At 48.9% G+C, this 19,151-nt stretch overlaps 1 protein-coding gene across 1 annotated transcript; it reads right to left on the bottom strand.

Annotated features, from left to right (window-relative positions):
* Positions 1–977: 977 nt before the first annotated feature.
* Positions 978–11,845, bottom strand: MPO (myeloperoxidase). Its single transcript, XM_090290823.1, has 13 exons — positions 11,695–11,845; positions 11,468–11,561; positions 10,985–11,160; positions 10,682–10,805; positions 10,437–10,566; positions 10,129–10,335; positions 8,968–9,286; positions 6,274–6,434; positions 4,375–4,630; positions 3,732–3,902; positions 2,746–2,983; positions 1,779–1,993; positions 978–1,077 (listed from the first exon to the last, which is right to left on the bottom strand). The coding sequence occupies exons 1-12, from the start codon at positions 11,768–11,770 to the stop codon at positions 1,786–1,788; spliced, it is 2,160 nt and encodes a 719-aa protein (XP_090146949.1). The 5' UTR covers positions 11,771–11,845; the 3' UTR covers positions 978–1,077; positions 1,779–1,785.
* Positions 11,846–19,151: the final 7,306 nt, after the last annotated feature.

The following is a 19,151-nucleotide window of genomic DNA, read 5'->3' as shown; positions in this document are numbered from 1 at the left end:
CAGAATATTCCTTGTGCTGCGACCCAATACATATTCAGGTCATGCGTTCTTTTAAAATGACCCTCTGGGTAAGGTCAGTCCAGCCAGGGGTCTCCAGGTCCCCCGACTAGCCGGGTCAGGGTGGGCATGGGAGGTACTTAACCATCTTGTAGGAACATCCCAGGAGCCAGAAGACCTGAGCTACAGCCCTGGCTCTGGTACCCGCTTATTCAAGGCCTCAGATAAGCCCCTTCACATCTCTAAGCACCCTGCTCATCATCAGTGAACTGAAGATAAATAGTATTTATCCTACTCTGGTGAGGTCCTCATGTGGCCTGGGGCTCCTATGGGTACATTAGTTCGACCACCCCACACACCTACAGGCTCTCAGCTGCAGTGACCCTCCCTAAAGGTGGGAAGAAGGAGGAGGGAATCCACCTTTCAGATATAGAAGTCATTCTCCAGGCAATACCCTTCTTCCCTTGTCTCAGCGCTGGTCACAGAAAGCCGTGACTGAGAACATGACTGAGAAGGACTTCTCCGTGTGATGGTCCCAGAACCACTGTGCCAGCCTGCAGAGACGCAGGATCCAGAGGTCCCTTGCCATCACACCTCTGCTCTTGACCTCTTGCAGGATAGCATTTTGCCCCCTCTATTTCCCAGCACCTAACACAGGCATGACAGAGTAAGCATGTAGCAAATATTTACTAGAGCAATGAATGAACATAAGGACTTGGTGGCCACAGTTTCCATTCCCCATATAGTGTGGGAGGAAGATGAAGGAGAGTCTGCTCAGTTTGGCCCAGCCCTTAAGATTCTAAGAACTGACTGCCTCCCATGAATGGATCAACCGAAGGAAAAGTCCTGGATAGCCGCCCCCCTTGACCCCCGCACCAGTTCAGAAAATACAGGGCTCTGAGGCACAGACCACACTGGTTCAAGTTCAGAGCCCAGAGCTGTCCTTATGTTGAGACCCCAGCCCCACTGCAGACACAGAGTGAAGATCCCCCCATCAGTGCTACTTTATTATCACAGTTGTCAGGCACAAACAAATGGTACGAAAGAGACAATGTGCCCCAGTTCCTCTCCAGGCAGCTCCTGTGAACAAGCAAGAGAACAGGGTAAGGAAGAAAGAAGGGAGCCATGGACTCAGCCCGGCTTGCCTGGGCCCATAACTCAACCACCACACACAGCCCAACTGCGAATGACCATTCCTCCGGGGGCTGCCGGTTCACCTCTGCTAACCGGGACATTGTGAAGGTGTAAGCGCCACGCGGGAAGAAACAATATCTGACTCTCCGTGTTTCCCTTGGCTAGCACAGCGCCTGGCAGACAGTAAGTGCTCGGGAATCAGAGAACTAGGGGAGGCAAATGAGCCCCGCAAGGAGCCATGCCAGCTGCGATGGCAGCTGTTATCTTCTCGTTTACAGAGAAGTAAAGTCAGGCTTCGTGAGGCTGAGAAACGTGTTCAAGGTCACACAGCTGGTAAGAAGCTGAGCAGGGATTTGAACCCAAGCAGTCCGGCTCCTGAGCCTGTGCGCCTCCCCAATCTGCTCTGCTGTCTTCTATATACTTAATACTCACAGACACAGCAAACACACACTCACATAAATGACACATACACAGCACACAGAACACTACCCATGCTCACAGATAACACACACACATATAATGCAATTTATATACATTGCACATGCGCACCCAGAACGGGGATGGGCTCGCCTAGGGAAGGGAAATCTGTGGTTGCAATGGCCAGCCCAGGTGTGCCCAGCCCTCCCCTCACCGCTGCACCCCCTTACCCAGCCTTTAGTCCCTTTCCCTCCAGGAAGACAGGTCCAGCGCGGGTAGTGTACTGCAGTTGACAAAGTCCCGAGGGAATGTGTTAGACATGAAGATGTTGTTCTTGGACACGGTGGTGATGCCCGTGTTGTCGCAGATGATGCGAGGCAAGGAGATCTTGGCCAGGGCCGCCTTCTGCTGCGTGCTGAATACGCCCTTGTTCTGCCACCAAAACCTGCATGGGCACACCCGAAAACACTGTGCCTGAGCCTCTCCTGCATTGGGAGGGCATCACCTGGCTTTAGCCACTCTCTGGATGCAAGAGGACCCCAGCAGACATGGCTCCCCAGGACGGGGGTGCTCCAGGCCCTCAGGCAGCCAGGGGTTTTCAAGCCAGTGAAGCCTCACTCACAGCACAGAGCAAAGCCCAGCTACCCGGATGGCTTCACCCCAGTGGCCTCGGGGCACCACTAATGCTGGGCGGGGGCTGGGCCCACACTCATTCATGAAGCCTGTGCCCTGGCCCGAGCTGCACCCATGGGGGTGGAGAAAATCTTGGGTGTGTTTATAATTTGTCTACTCAGAGAAGGACACTTTTTCTAATCTTCCCAAAGACACAGTGCAGGCTAGGTGAGAACCAGGTATGACAGGTGTCACAACCATGATGAAATGACACTAGGAGAAGCCAAGATGGGGCTGTTCAATAGGGACTGACAGCACCATGGCTGCATCCAGAAACACGAAGAAGAGTGGCATTTTCTCTGTTCTCCCTCCCTCCCTCCCAAACAGGGGTCCAGGTCTCTCCTTGCTGTACTGCCCACAGGTTCAGAGCACATTAGGGATGGCCTTGAGGCTCCCTGGGACATACTGGGAAGTCACGGATTCCTTCCAGCCCTTCATTTCTCCTCAAAAAGTTGGGGCCCCAAGAGATTCGGGACAGGCCCAAAGCCACACAGCATGCCTGGACCCCTCTGCCAGTCTCCTCACCGATCGCCATCACGGAGGTGCCTGAACTGGGTCCCAATGAGGCAGGCAAGGAGCGGGCCCACGCGGCCGTTGGGATTCAGGGGCTCGGCCACGCCGCCAATCCAGATGTCAATGTTGTTGGGTGTTCCGTACTGCTCCATCAGCTTCCTTGCCAGGCCCAGGTTCTTCATCACTGTGCCCAGCTCGCCCACTGTTTGGGGCTGCGGCAGCCCACAGAAGCGCCTCCAGGCATTGTACCCTGCATGGGGGAGGGGAGAGGTAGCTGTGGGTGCACCTTAGAAAACCCTCTTTCCCAATACACCAAGGCCATAGACAGATCAGGATGCAGAAGGGCTTCTCCCAGGCTATAATCCCTAGGGGACCCTGAAACCTTGGCTCAGGCCAAGGGCACATCTGAGTTACTCCAGGACCCTCTCTGTCTTTCCCTTGCTCTCCCACCCCAAGGGCAAATCCTAAATTGCCATAATTCCTGTCGGGTCTAAAACTAAGGGCATCTCATTGTTCCCCTCTGGAGATCTCCGACCTGTGAGGGGAGAAGGATGTCTAGAAGCCTTAGCCACACTGGCGGTCCCATGGCACAGGTGCAGGCTCTGAGGCCGATTTGGGTTCAAATTCCAGCTCTGTCACTGACTTGGCGAGAGAACCTAAGCAAGCCTCCTTTTTCCCATCAGGAAAATGCAAGTGATAATTAATACTCTTTTCCCCAAGAGTTCATGTAAAATGAAGCAAAATGCAATAATGATGAAGACTGATTTTCAGTCTATGGGGATTGAGGGCCTTATTGTTATTACGATGCTCCATGTTTAAGGGTTACAGCAAGGCAGAGGAGGCCAGGAACTGCTGATGATGGACAAGGTGAGCCCAGGGAGAGGTAGGTGCCTGACCTCAGACTGATTCCTAAACAAAGGCGCTGGGCCTGGGGGAACTTTTGGGCAGCTGGGGACATTGGAGAAGGGCTGGGGGAGGGGAATCTTGCAGCCCCTCACCTGGGAGACCATGGTCCCGGCTGCGTTGCATGTTTAGAGCGGGCAGGTCCAGCCCAATCCTCATGACCTGCTCAAACAACCGCTCCCGGATCTCATCCACCACGATTTGGTTCTGGCGGTTCAGCTTGGCAGGGGTGGCCATGAGGCCCCGGAGGATGGGGTCAATGCCACCTGGGGGCAAGAGGAGTGAGGTTGGAGGGATGATCTGGCTCAGCATCAGAGCTCAGAGGAGTCAGGGATAAGTCCAAGGCAGGGTCAAGGGGACTGCAGAAGAAAGTTGGGCATATGCAGCTCCTGGTGCCAAGGTGGCCCCAGTGGGAAGGTCATCACAGGGGCATCAAAGTCTCAAGGGATTATGCTGTCCAGACTTACAAGGTTGGGGTGCCCCAACACCCCCTGGCCTCCTGGGTCACTAGAGTCAAAATACACAGGAAGGAGCCAGTACCTTATGAACCATCTCTGCCCCATTCTTTATTGTTAGATGTAGAAGCAGAGTCAGGTGAACTGAGGCTGGCAAGTCATATCAGCTCCCCAAAAATGGAAGGAAAGAGGATTTCTCCTGCCTTAGCTCCCTGTGGCCAAGCCCACCCCTACCCTACCCTCAGCTGCCAGACCACTCTCTCCTGGCCTAGGTCCCACTCACCTTCCAGCACAACCCTCCACGAGGCAAAAAAGACCTTGCTGAGTGGAACACGGGGGTTGGGCTGCTTGGGCCTGTACCGATTATCCAGGCGGAACATGAAGGGTTGGATGAGGGTGTGGCCGTAGCGGAAGGCATTGGTGAAGACGTTGGCGATACGAGGGTCCACCGAGTCATTGTAGGAGCGGTATGTGGGCAGGTACTTCCTCATGGCTTCTGGCCCCAGCACCAGGGGCAGATAGTCCCGGTAAGTGATGATCTAAAGAAAAAGTCACTCAGCGTGGCCTCTCTTAGCCCTCCCTTCAGAGTTTTCACCTGCTCATGGCTTGGGGAATCCTTCCTATCCCTCTATGGCCAGGGAACTAACTCCTACAACACTAGATCTAAGTCTAACAGAGTGGCACTGAGGGGCATAAACAGAGTTCTTGTCTGCTGTGTGACTTTGGGCCAGTTATTAACCTCTCTGAGTCCCAGTTTCTCAAATGTAAATTAAGGGTAATTATGCTGCCCTCTGCTTTAGGGGATTAAATAACAAAGGTCTTCGTTGGTCATTGATAGCTCCCTTGACTTTGAGTTATCAATGTCTTATTTCTCCTACTAACTTATAAGCTCCTTGAGGGCAAAGCATATGTCTCATTTCTCCTTAAATTACTCAGGGCCCAGCAAGTACCTGGCTCACAGTAGGTTCAATATATGACTGTGGAAGGAGGGGAGGCGAGAAGGCAAAGGGCTACCCTAGATGACTTCCCCCAGCGAAGAGGACATTTAGAACAGATCTCTCTAGATTCTGGACTCTGGAATTTCCTCTGAGGCTTAAATGAATTTCATTTAACTTCTTAGTGCAACTCAAAAACTCACCCTCAGCACCTGCAACTTTCTCCCCAACTAGAGTTTTAAAAAGGTGTGCCTGTGTGTGTGTGTGTGTTGGGGTTTATGTCTTGAGGAGAGGATGGGGGTGCTGGAGCATCAAAGGCTGGGAGGGAAAACCAGGAACACTGACTGCCCTGGGATGAATGAGGTTGAGGAGATGGGGCGAGCTTTGGTAGAAGCAGAAAAGAACAGGGTGAGGAGCCAAGAGGGATAATGAGATGGGGGAAAAGAGAGGCATTTATTGAACAGCTACTATGCAACAGGCACTTATTATATTTTAAAAAATAATTTATTTTTTGTTTGTTTTTTTATTTTTTAGAGAGAGGGGAAAGGAGAAAGAGAGGGAGAGAAACATCACTGTGTGGTTGCCTCTCACTCGCGCCCCCAACTTGGGACCTGACATGCAACCTAGTCATGTGCCCTGACTGGGAATCGAACCAGCGACACTTGTCTCGCAGGCTGACACTCAATCCACTGAGCCATAGCAGCCAGGTTGGGTACTTATTTTTTAAAGATTTAATTTTTTTCTTTTTATAGAGAGGGCAAAGGAGGGAGAAAGAGAGGGAGGAAACATCAATGTGAAATAGAAACATTGATCAAGTGCCTCTCCTATAGGCCCGACTGGGGACCAAAGCCACAGCCTTGACCAGGAATCGGGAATCAAACTGGTGACCTTTTGCTTTGCAGGACAATGCCCAACCAACTGAGCCACACTGGTCAGGGCTGTGCACCAGGCTCTTTAGAACCCAGCAATTTAACCTTCCCCGCTCCATTCCCAGTGGACAGAAGAGTAGAGAGGGGAGCAAGCCTGGGAAAGAGAGGATGGAAGGCAAGCAACCCTTGTCAGGCGTTAGTAACTGCCAGGTGCTTTCATATATGTCCTTTAATCTTTACAGTAACATGAATGAAGAAACTCAATGAGGCTCACAAGGGTTAAGTTACCCAACGTCAAACAGCCAAGAGGTGGCAGAGGCATGTTTGAATCCCAGCTTTGCTCGAACCCTGGCATCACCGATGCTCAGGACTGCCTACCTGGATCATGGCTCCCACGATCTTCCGGGCTTCCTGGTAGAGCCTCTCTCCATTCCAGCGAGGGTTCAGGCGCTTGAGCTGTGTGGCCAGCCGGTTGTGCTCCCTCAGAAAGAGTGTGTGCATGGAAGTGAGCTCGGGCATCTCACTGGAGCGGGTATCCCCTTAGGGAAGCAAAGACTACCATCATTCCTAAGACCTCCACCTCAGAAAGGACTTGCTCCACTGAAACTCCCTCCCCTGAAATGCCTCCTACCCAGCCCACCTCTCCATCCATCTTTCCACACATGTTCAGATTACATCTCCCCTGCCTTGATGCCCTGGTCCACAATAATAGCTACCTCCTTGGTTTAAGGGCACTGCTGGTCAGAGATGTTCATTCAGTAGGCATCAGATCTGACATATGATTTGCCACCTTCTCGTACAGGAGAGTGGGAGCTCCTTGAGAACAAGACTTGCTGTCTTTTGCCTTTTTGTGTCTGCCCCTCTCACCCAACACATATACATAGACCTATGAGGTTTAACACAGTGCTTGGTACAAAGTAGGAGAACTGTGAACACTGCCTGGTTGACTTATTCTCTTGATTCATGGAAGGCCAAAAAATAACATGCGTGTTGGCTCTTCTCTGTTTCCTGCCCACGTCAGACACAGCCAACTGTGACAGCACTCTCTCCTGCTAAAACTGGATTCAATCTCAGAATCCTCCTCAACACAGGACTCTAGAAAGCCACTACCACCTGAGCAGAGTTGCCATACCTACCCTTACTACATGCTAATGGTGCGGCCTTCTCAGGGAAGGGGGCTAGGGCACAGGATTTTTAAAGTCCATGCCTGAGACTCTCCAAAAAACACTGAGTTAGACCCTTGATCCTTCTAGTCCTCCCCAGACCCTTCTCTGGAAGGGCCCAAGGTCCATTTCAGCAGGATACTGGGTTTAGTCCTCACCAGCTCTTCAGGCTGGTGGAAAGAAAATTTCATGAGAACAGCTTTTCCATCCCATAGCTGCCAGAGGTCGTGACGATCCAGGCCTGGGAAAGGCAGTTTGCCAACACCAGACTGGAGGCAGCCATGACTGGCAGAGGAGTTCAGCTCTTCCCTCACTAGCCTAGGAAAGCCCACACTGGCCCTGAGCTTGAATCTTCTCCTCAGGGCTCAGCCACTAAAAGCCACCAGGAGGAGAGTTTGGGAGGTCAAAGAGAAGGGCCTCGGGCTCACTACTGGTTTACATTAAAAACCATTGGAGTATGGGGGCTTCACTTTAAAACTGGTTTCTCTTTTTTATCCTAATGGCTTGGACAGAAAGGGTCCAGAGGTCTGAGAAGGGGGAAACCTAAAATATTCCCCTCAGCCCAAACTAAGTATAGTGGGCAAAAGGGTTTTGGACAGGTATGACGTGTCTTGCACACCTTCCTCCAAAGAAGCCCTTTTTTCCCTAATGTGGGACATTGAAAAATTAATCCCTGCCTTTTGTCCTCTAGTGGTTATGAATTGAATGATGCCTTTTAATCCTGTTGCAGAATCTGTTGCCCCCAGAATACAACAAGGATGCCAGCCTGTTAAACCAAGCACGCCATTGTCCGGGGACAGCCACCTGACCTGGATTCTGCAAGATCCTTCCCCATGTGGGAAGGCCACCCTCCCCGCCACACCCCGACTCTTATTAGGGATTTCTGGACCCAAGGGTAAGTGGGATGACAACCATGTCCAGCTTGAAGCAGCTAGAGGAGCCCAAGACCTTCGACCATTGTCCTTTATAAGATTAGAAAGGGTCTTAAGTCCAAGAGGGGGGAATTGTTATTTTTTATTGTTATAAAAAAATGAATGAATTAATTAAAAATAAATAAATAAAAATAAATAAATAATTGGGGTAAATTATACAATTGTCTAACCACTGTGCTGTACACCTGAAACTAATATAAAATAATATTCAATGCCACCCATAATTTTAAAAAAAAACAAAAATTTAAAAATCAATAAAGCCCAAGACAATTAAGAGACCCAATGAAAAAAACTGGAAAGTTTCGGGGCAGGGGCACCATCACTGCCCCAGTGGCATCCCCAGGGCTGCCAGCTGTTTGAATTTCACATCCCACCCTCACTTACTACAGGGCGTGAGATGGGCAGGCGGTGATACCCGGGAGCAGCACTGCCTCGCCGATGAGAACGTTCCACGGCTGTGCTGCCCGCGGGCGCTGCTACCCTATGAGGCTATTGAGCACGGGAAATGTGGCTAGTGCAGTGGACAAATGGAATTTTTAACATATGTTAATTTATATTAACTTAAATTTAAATGCAAATAGCCACATGTGGCCAGTGGCTACCTAATTAATGATGTGGTGCAAGAGGGTGAGGGCCCCACATTGCTCTCTGTCCCTTTAGTTCCCTGTCCCTTCAGGGCATCAACTCTCCTCTCTTCCAGAGTCCAGAGGGAAAGAGAGAGAGACAGAGAAACGGATGGAGAGAGGCTCCTCAACCACCCCTGAGTCTCCCTCTTAGCTTTGAGGTTTTGGTTTTTGTTTCTCCTTTTTCCTGTCTGGCTCCATCCAACTTGTCACCCAGGCAGCTGGATTAATATCATGAAGTTGGTGAGGGCAGAGTCTCCCTAAATGCAAACCCACAAGCTGCTTACAAATAGGCCTGCTGTGAGTCCAGCAACGAGCACCCCTGTGCCATCCCAGGTCCCTGCCCAGTCTGACCTGCCAGGAAGCAGGGGATGCGGGCGGAGCGGTTGGTGAGGAGGCAGGGGTCATCGTGCAAGTTGTCAAAGGGCAGCAGGGCCCGGCCGTTGTCACTGAAGCGGGTGTTGATGGCCATGAGCCCCAGCTGGTTGGTCTGGTTGCGCAGCTTCCTGGCCAAGGGGTCCTCGCTGCCATACACCATGCTGGCGTCCAAGAAGGAGGTGAGGGCATTGATCTGGTTGCGGATGGTGAAGTTGTTCTTTGTGCAGGCAGGGCAGGAGCGGAAGAATGGGATGCAGTCCTGCTGGTTCTTGATGCGGGGGTCATTGGGTGGGATCTGCGACACCACATGGAGGGAGACTGAGCTATCTCACCAAGGCAGGGGCATGGGCAGGAGTGGGTCTCCCTGTGTGCACCCTTCTGAAGGCCTGGATGCCACCTTGGAAGTGGCCTGCAGTCCAAGACCAAAGGAGGAGACCCAGACACCAAAACAGGGGTGACTCAGGACTTCTGGCTCCCTTAGACTACAGGGAGGCCTCTCAGACCCACGAGGGATCACTGAGGTCCCCGTGCAGAGGGCCTGTGAGCTTCAGGGGTGATGACTAGAATGCTGGACGGGGGAATGTGGGGCTCAAGGAAGTAAACCCACCAATCCGCTGACCTTCCCCCTAACCCTCCTATCTCTCACCCCTTCTCTCCTCTGGGTCTGCTCCTCCCTCCCCCCACTTCCTCTAAGAAGTGATCTCTACACTCAGTCGGCTCCTCCTCTTTTCCCTTTCCTGATCTTCACTCTCTCCTCCCTGTCCCTTTCCTGCCTCTCACTCTGGCCCATCTTTCCCTCGGATTCTCCTTCCTTCTCTCCTACTGTCCCTACTTAGACCACCCAGTCCCCCTCAGCTCGGTGCCAGCCCCACAGCACAGGCTCTGTGTAACGTGGGCGGCGGGGAAGGTGCCCCTTTGTGAGGAGGAAAGAGGACTGAGCATTAGATACCCATGTACAGAGTTTTAAGGGACAGCAGGAAGGTCCTTAGCGGGTGCGGGGGTGGGAGTGGGGGCGGGGCCAACCTTACTAGGGAGCTAAGGACGGAAACCTGGACACAGAGGGAGGTGGCCACTTCCAGGAATGATGCCCACTCTCTCCACCCGGCAGGCAGTGGCTGGACAGGAAGAAGCGAGCACCTTGAGCGGAAAGCAGGGTGGCTGCTGCAGGCAGCTTGTCTCGCAGTTAAGACCACTGACATAGGCGACCCGGGCGCCCGGCTCAGGGGTGAAGTCGAGGTCGTGATCAATCAGCTGGCCCCACTGCATGAACAGGAGCGAACGCTGTTGGTCCGGGGTCAGCTGCTCCGTCGGGAAGCGCACGATGGCGTTGGAGACTGCGCGAGCCTGCGGAACACAGGGCGTCAGGGGCTGGCTGCCTCCGCGCTGCTGGGCCTGGCCTCGCCCCCACCCCCTACCCCCCCAATCCCCGGCTGGCCAGCGCTCACCAGGGGCACCCGGAAGCCGCTGCGGTTGACCCCGGGCGTCCAGCCGTAGGGCAGCGAGAAGCCGTCCTCGTACTCAGCTGGCAGCCAGCGCGCAAAGGCGCGGTTGGAGGCCCCCAGCGTGGGGCTGCGTCTGCGGGGCGAGGGCAGGACACTCACACAAGGTGTTGCCACGGGCGGGCCAGGTACGGGGACGCCCCCGTGAGCCGTCAGCCCTGAGCCGAGGGGCCGCGCCGCGTCGCGCACACCTGTTGTTGCAAAGCCCCGTAATGGTGCGGTACTTGTCATTCTTAGGGCACGTCACCCCCACGTCCTGATAGGCGCAGCCGCTCGACTTGGACATCAGATTCAGCTGGGTGGGCGTCAGGACGTCTGCGGGCAGGGGAAAGAGGGCTGTGGGAGCTGAGTCCCCACTCACTGCCTAGCCTGGGCTGAAAAGGAGGGGAGACTCGACATCCACGAGACTCCCTGGGAGGTGAAGTTGGGGGGATCACTGGGAAGTGGTAGGGTCACTAGTGGAGCAGGGGTTAGAATTGTAGGGGTAACAGTACCAGTGACATTGAAGGGCCCTGACAACAGGGGCCGCAGCTTCCCCTCCAGCAATTCTAGGGCCACATGCAAGTAGTCAGCAGCCCTCACAGCTGTCCTGGTGGCTGCCACAGGCTGCTTGAAGTAGGATAGGAGTTCCATGGGGCTGGCCGAGCCACTGCGAAGCCGCTGCTTGATGCTGCTTGGAGAAGGGAGGAGTGAGGGCCAGAGAGAGAGGGCAGAGACACTCGGCAGAGCCCCAACCCAGAAGAGGGACACATGACACAGTGTAGACAGACTCACAGACAGGAAGAAGGTTTCTCTTTATAAACAGGGTATGGACCTGGGTGTCCAGACAGAGGCAAAGACATGGGAGTGGTGGTTTCAAAGATGTTCTCACACACAAAGACTGACAGAGAGAGGGCCCCACCCCACTTCCACGCCTGCTCCTTTTCCCAGAGGCCTGGGCAGCCTTGCCCAGAGCTGGGCAGTGCCTGGCACCCTACCTTTCCCGCCGCTCCTTGTAGGCCTTGTCCACTAGCCGCTTGGCCTCTTCCATGCAGGTCAGAACCACTGAGGTCTCCACCTCCCCCAGGACAGCTGCCCAGAATAGGAGTCACAACGTCACCTTCCCGTGAGACCCCAGAGCCAGGGTGGCCTGCACTGAGGAAGGCATCCCTGGAACTGAGAACCACCCCAACATACCACCTTTCCCTTCCTCCTCAACTGTTACCTGGAGTGGCGCCCTCAGACGGCCAGGGCATGGCCAGAATGGCCAGGGCCCCTGCTAAGGCCAGGAGCAGCCTCATCTCTGCAACAAGACCCCAGGCCCGGTGAGTGTCTGAAGCTCTCAGCGCACTTGGGAGAAGAGAGCCCCACGCCCCTCCCCTCCTGGCCCCTCACTTGCACTTTCTTACCCCAGTCCCACCTCTGTGGGCCCTGCCTATTGTCGGAGCCCAGGCCTCCTTGAGGGAGGGGTCCACAGTGCCCCTTCTTTGCTAGCTTCAGTCACTCAACCCCCACAAGGCCTCACTTCTGAATTTCGCCTAGCACTGGCAGCACCTCTGAGCTGAAACTAGGCTTTTATGTCCTCTAAGCTGGGGGAGGGGTGGGGCAGCCGAGGCCCACCCCCAGAGACGGAACTCTCTCCTCCTCCACTGAGGTTGGGGACATGGAAAGAGGTGTCTGATAGCAGAGATGGGGGCAGGAAAGGAGAGCCCAGAACTGCCCCCAGAGTTTCTCTCCCCATTGTATGCCAAGACCAGTGTTGTCCCCAGGGGGTACAGACAACTAACTCTTCTCCCAAATTCTGATTAAACCTAGAATCCAGGGTTCTTTTGAAAGGGACAAAAGTCAGGAAAAAACAGGCTAAACAATTATGGGAAATAGAGAGACCCCAGAGGAGAGGGCGTGGTAAAAGGAGCCTTGGAGCGATGGTAATGGGTCTCAGGGGGATGTCTCTAACCCCAACAGTAACATGGCCTGGGCAACCTTGGTGGGCAGCCCCCATTCTTGGTAAGGGTTAAAGGGACAGGATATCTGGGTGGAGACCGTTGGATTTCACAGGAAAGAGGACCCTGAGGGCTACAGGCTCAGGACCAAGGTAACTTCCTCTATCCTTCTCTTCCTCCTCTTTCTTCTTGGCTTTTGGTAGGGGGCTGCCTCCAACACCCCTGCCATCTGCTCCCAGATATCAGGAACCAGGAGAGAGCAGGGCTGGTTGTGGTTAGTGGTCAGTTGGGTGATGTAGCCCAAGGCCTCTTTGGGACAAGACTCGTACCAGTAAGGAGGACTAGGGTTAAATTTTAGGTTCATTCTGAAATAGAGGAGTGGGAAGTTCTCTCCTGAAGAAGGCTTGCAAAGGGGCTGCCATTCTCAGGCAGGAAGGGTAGCCTATGACTAATGAGCGTGTTCATCCTCCTCCCTGAGACCTCATCAGGCCGGGCACATGCCAACCATGCTCCCATGCCCTGTTTGATCTAGCCGAACTCCTACTCCAGCCACCTGCCTGCCCTCATGCTTGTATACTATGGCCAGACACATCTTCTTGGTCAAGGAACAAGGGACAGAAGCACACTCAGAACACCTTCCCAGTGTACCCAGAGATCCTGCCACCCACTGGGAAGTGGAGCCCAGGGGCCCATGAGACAAAAGCCATTCTTCTAGGCATGGTCTGCCAGTGACAGGCTAGGTGTGAACTTAGACAAGTGACTCTTTATGAATCAGGGTCTACAATTTAATAGAATTTTGAAAATACTTTTTTTAATCCTGTAATATATTTCCATTCACAAAAAGTTATAGAACACAAACAAAAATAAAAACAAATCAAAATTACTTATAATAAAGTGAGGTTATGGGTCATTTTTTTCTTTCCAAGTGTGTTATTGTTTTTCATATAAATAAGAAACAAGAAGGAAAATAATTTCCCATAATCCCACCATTCACTGATAACCTCATTTCATAATCTGATATCCTATGTGTAGACATAATATATATTAACTAATAATAAGAACATACTTTAAACATTGTTTTACGAACTTACTTTCAGTACTTAACAATTTAACCTAGACGTCGCTTTATGTCAATGAATATAGATTCACTTCATTTTTATGTCTGCATAATATGTTTGTATGAAATACTATGATTTATTCAGTAATCCTCTCCTGTTAGATACTTAAGTGGTTTGCTGTTTTCATTATTATAAGCAGTACTAGGATCAGCCTCCATGGAGTGAAATCTCTAGTCACATCTTCAATCATTTCCTTAGGCAAGAAGTTCTAGAAGTAAAATTGCTGCATATTTGGGTATCCACCTTTATAAGACTTTTTTTAAAAAATTGTCAGATGGCCTCGTGAGGACTGGACCTCACTCTCCCATTAGCTCTGTGTGGGAGCACCTATTTCCAACACCCTCATCAACTCTGACAATTAGTGTCCTTTCCCTCTTTTAGGGGAATTGTCAGGGCTCAAGAGTGAAGAGACATTTATTTAATACAAGCCCCCCTTTGCACAGATGAGAAAGATGGAGCCCAGGGAAAGAAATAACTTTGCCAAGGGCAGCGGAGGGACACAGTTCAGAATAACCTCGTTATCCGGTCTCTTGATCTCCATGCCAGCGCTCTTCACCCAATGGCCTGTGCACACTATTCCTGACCTTTGACTCGGGCATTTATTCAACAGGTATTTACTGAGCCTTTGCATGTGCCAGGCAGGTATTGAGCTGGTCCTCAAGGACTGCCCAGAGGGTTGCAGAAAGGCAATCCAATGGCACCCAAGAGCTTTGTGCAGGGTTATTTAGAAGCATCAAAGAACAGCACTTGGCCCAACTGGAGGAATCTAGGAAAGCTTTCTTGAGGAGTTGGTGCTTGAGACTATCTTGAAGAATGTTTAGAAGTTGACCATGTAGGCACAGAAAGGAAGAGCTTTCTGGCCCCGGAGAACAACACAGTGAAGGCCATGGCACAAATAGTCTTCATGGAGACCATTCTGCCAGTGGGCGAGGGTGGGGCAGGATGAGACTAGTAAGGCAGGCAGAGACCCAGAACCCAACACTCTCTGACCTACTCTGAAGTGCTTGTCCTGAAGGCTCTGGGGAGCCATAAAGGCTATGCAATGTATAGTCACAGTTTTATTTAAGAAAGCTCACTTGGGCAGCAGAGTGGAGGGTGCACTGGGGTGGGGGCAGGGCAGGCCCAGAGGCCAAGAGCTGGACAGGAGGCATCTTAGTGATTCATGGGCCTCAAGAGGCAACGAAGCAATGAGTGCTTGAAAAAGTAAAGTCTTTTCAAAGAGTGGTGTGAAAATCTGCTTCATTCTCTACCCACATGGAGGTGGGAGAATTCTCAAGATGTATAATCTCCAAACCACCTGCCTTTGGCTCCAGGCTGGGAGTGTGGGCCTGCATTTGTCTATGACTTTATCATGTTTCCAATCAATGAATGACCCAGCCAGGATCACTACATGGCTGTCCATGTGCCAGCCGAATATACCTCTGTTGATCCCTCATCTAGGCCCTGTTTGGCCCAGGTATATATGAAGCTCAAAGGGCTTCCCAGCATGCAGAGTAACCAGGAGGAGAATATGTCTGCCTGAGGAGCTATTCCAAACAAACCTTATCCCATTAGTTATCCCCTTGCTCCCCATCCTGGGGGTTGCCTCTGGAGAACACTGTTGGGACTGCTGTCTCTCAAGACTATAGTCCTTTGAAGGTGGCCCCCACCCACCTACACACAAGCATCCCTACCCATAAGGTGAAGTCCAACTGCCTGTGGGATAACGTGCCCTCTCTGCTGCTGCTTGCAAAACATCTTGTTCTTTCTTAACGTTGTTCAGGGAACAATTCAGTTAGGATTACAGCCAGATTTCCTGTGTGTATGTGGTTGGAGAGCAGGCGCTATTGAAGCTGGGGCAGGGGGTGAGGTGGAGTGGAAATGACTCCTCAGACACATCAATTGCACCCAGCCCAAAGACCCTACTTTCTCTCTATCCTTAAAATTTTTTAAATTAATTTTTAAATTAATTTTAATCCTTGGAGCTACTTTGAATAAAATTAAAATATCACATGTCGGGTTAAAGCTCTCTTTAGATTGGGGTATTGTGTCATCCCCAATTCTAGTCCTCTTCCTCCACTCCTGAGACATAAAAACTGGTAATTTTTGTGTTTGTCCTTCCAAACATTTTACTTTACATTCATTTTTATATATAGATCTGTGAGAAATATTCTTCTGCCTTTATTTTTCCATAAATGCTATCCCATTATACACACTGTTCGGCAGTGTGCTTCTCTCACTCAACAATACATCTTGCAGGTCTGTCATGTACTATTTATACACCAATCTTGCTTTTTAAGTGTTACAGAGTATGCTGTAGTGGAGTTATGCCTCCATTATGCGACCATTCCTCTACTGATGGAAGTTCTCAATTTTTTTCACTCACAAAAACGATGCAGCAAGAGGCCACTTGTACACATACACAAGTGCTCTCCAGGGTGAAAATTAAGAAGTGGGCCACAGGTTGTGGGCATTTAAAATTTTTAATAGATAGATATTACCAAACTGTCCTCCGAACTTTGTAAAATTCTCATGGGCAAAGATTAGAATCATATTACTGGATCAACGTTTGTTTCTTTGATTAATAGTGAGATTGAGCACCTTTTTAATTTGTATTACCTCTTCTGTAAATTTCCTGTATTTGGTTTCATCCATTTTTCTATTGACTTGTAAAATATATTATATATTCTGGATAAACACTAATCTGTCAGCTGTTATGTGTGATTTTTTTTCCAGTCTCTCACTTTTAATTTACGTTTTTTATAGGATTTTAATTTTGATTTGGCCAAATTTACCCGTCTTTTCCTCTATGGATTTTTTTTTCAGAGTTGGTTAAGAGGATCTCCCTTTTTGCAAGATCATAAACATATTTTCTGATATAGTCTTCTAACACCTTATTACTTTAATTTTCACATGTGGCTTGCTAAACCATCTGGAATTTTTGTGTGTGAATAGTGTAAGGTAGGGAGCTACCTTCAATTTTTCCAACTAGATAACCAATTATCCCAATGCCTTTAACTGAATAACCTGTCATTTCTCCATTGAATTGAGATACTACTTTTATCTCACCATACATGTGTGTATGTTTCTAGATTATTTTATTCTAGTGATCTACTAGTCTATTTATCTATCCCCTTGCCAATACTTCATTATTGCAATTATCCCAATTTTCTAATGTTTTGATCTCTGATAAGACAAACTCTCCCTCCTCATTGTTCTTTTTCAAAAGAATCTGCAACATTCTAACACATTTACTCTTTCTTACAAATTTTTGAATGTCTAGTTCTATGAGAAATCCTATAGAGGTCTTTACTGATATTGTATTTATTGTATACATAAATGTGGTGACATAATGATATAAATTCTTCCCATCCATCTACATTCATTCATTCAACATATATTTACTGGACACCCATGTGCCAGCACTGTTCTGGGTACTGGGGATATAGCAATCAACAAATGATTTACTCTCATGAGTTTATTTCTTGAGTAATACATTGAGTTTACATTTTTTGAGTATATCATTTTATTTCAGTCTATTTTTATATTTTTCATTGAAATGTTATTGTTTCCCTTTCTTGTTAGGTTTGTTCCTAAATACTTTCTTTTTTAATATGTATATAAACTTGGTCATTAATTTTCTCCACACAACTTGTAAACTATGTAAGTATTCTTTCCCTTGAAAATGTTCAAGATAAGTATTTTAAAGATTAAAAATTTAGTATGCTTCTTTCAGTTCTCTTTAGGAGGTAGAGTCATAGATCCAAAAAGCATTGAATATTTTTAACCCACCATTTTAGAAAGGTTTCACTCTCTATTTCATGAATAAGATTTAAAACATTTTAAGGATAAATATTCAAACTTTTGTTAGTTTCCAATAATGGTTCAAAAACTTGTTTAGGATAATATAAAGGTAAAGATAAGTTAAATTATATGATTATACAAATGTTTAATGGTTACTTAATTAAACCCCTTTATACCTGCGGTTATGGATGGGGATGACAAGGAGGTAAACTTTTATGAGACAAAGTTCTACAAAATCTACTAAAAATAAAAAGCACTAAATTTAAAGAAAAATAATTTAAGAGCACTTTTTCTATTTTTAAGTATATTTTATTGATTATGCTGTTACAGTAGTCACAATTTTTCCCCTTTGCTCTCATCTGTCCGGTACCCCCTTCCCTCCATCAATCCCACCCCCCTTAGTTCATGTCCATGGGTCATGTGTATAAGTCCTTCCCTTTCTTATATTATTCTTAACTTCCCCCTGTCCATTTTGTACCAGCCAATTATGCTTCTTAATCCCTGCACCATTTCTCCACCCCCACCCCCAGCTGATAACCCTCCAAATGATCCCCATACCTATGATTCTGTTCCTATTCTGGTTTGCTTAGTTGGATTTTATTTTTAGTTTTTAGATTCAGTTGTTGATAGTTGTGAGTTTGTTGTCATTTTAGTGTTCATAGTTTTGATCTTCTTTTTCTTAAGTAAGTCCCTTTGACATTTTATATAATAACGGCTTGGTGATGGTGAACTCCTTTAGCTTTACCTTGTCTGGGAAACACTATCTGCCCTTCCATTCTAAATGATAGCTTTGCTGGATAGAGTAATCTTGATTGTAGGTCCTTGCTTTTCATCACATTGAATACTTCTTGCCAGTCCCTTCTTGCCTGCAAAGTTTCTTTTGAGAAATCAGCTGATAGTCTTACAGGCACCCCTTTGTAAGTAACTCTGTTTTTCTCTTGTTGCTTTTAAGATTCTCTCTTTATCTTGAAACTTTGGCATTTTAATTATAATGTGTGTTGATGTGGTCCTTCTTAGGTCTAGCTTGTTTGGGACTCTGTGCTTCGTGAACTTGTATGTCTATTTCGTTCACTAAATTTGGGAAGTTTTCCGTCATTTTTTTTTTTCACATAAGCTTTCAATTTCTTGTTCTTCCTCTTCTCTTTCTGACACCCCTATGATTTGGATGTTGGTATGTTTAAAGTTGTCCCAGAGGTTCCTAAGCCTCCCCTAATTTTTTCCAATTCTTGTTTCCTCATTCTGTACTGGTTAACTGATTATTTCTTCCTTATGTTCCAAGTCATTAATTTGAACCCTGGTTTTCTTCCCTTCATTATTGGTTTTGTTTGGATTTTCCTTTGTTTCATTTAGCATAGCCTTCATTTCTTTCCTTATGTGTTTGCCGTACTTAAGCATATCTGTCAAGCTTGTGAGCATCTTTATCACCAGTGTTTTGAACTCTATGTCTGTTAGGTTTGCTAGCTCCTTGTCGCTTAGTTCTCCCACTGGAACCTTGATCCGTTCCCCCTTTTGGGCCATACTCCTCTGTCTCCTCATCTTGACAGGCTCCTGTGTTTGTCTCCCTGTGTCTTAGGTAGAGCTGTTGCACCTGTTACGTTGTAAGGGGTGGAGCCTTAGGTATTTGTCAGTACAGACAACCCATTTCACCAGGTTGTGGTGCTGTATGTGGGGGAGGGGTCAGGAGGAAACAATGCCACTTGCTCAGCACTCGGCCCTTTTCCAGGCACTTCTCACAGTTCCGTATGGGACTGGTGCCTCTATAGCTGTTGCCCTGGCTGTTGTTCCCAGAGTGGGTGGGTCTGCAGACGTTCTAGGACCACAGGGGCCCTCTAAACAAG

Source organism: Furipterus horrens, unplaced genomic scaffold, assembly GCF_987537825.1.
Source record: "Furipterus horrens unplaced genomic scaffold, mFurHor1.1.pri manual_scaffold_11, whole genome shotgun sequence".
Taxonomy (NCBI): Eukaryota; Metazoa; Chordata; class Mammalia; order Chiroptera; family Furipteridae; genus Furipterus; species Furipterus horrens.
This window is presented reverse-complemented; position numbering and strand designations above follow the sequence as displayed.

Bases quoted from the DNA above. Each gene is read 5' to 3' on its own strand.
- MPO (XM_090290823.1), bottom strand. From the start codon at position 11,770: ATGAGGCTGCTCCTGGCCTTAGCAGGGGCCCTGGCCATTCTGGCCATG. The intron at 11,161-11,467 runs GTAGGGTGCCAG...TTCTCCAAGCAG, and splicing joins TACAAGGAGCGGCGGGAAAG to CATCAAGCAGCGGCTTCGCA. The intron at 9,287-10,128 runs GTGCTCGCTTCT...GTGGTGTCGCAG, and splicing joins CACCCTGCTTTCCGCTCAAG to ATCCCACCCAATGACCCCCG.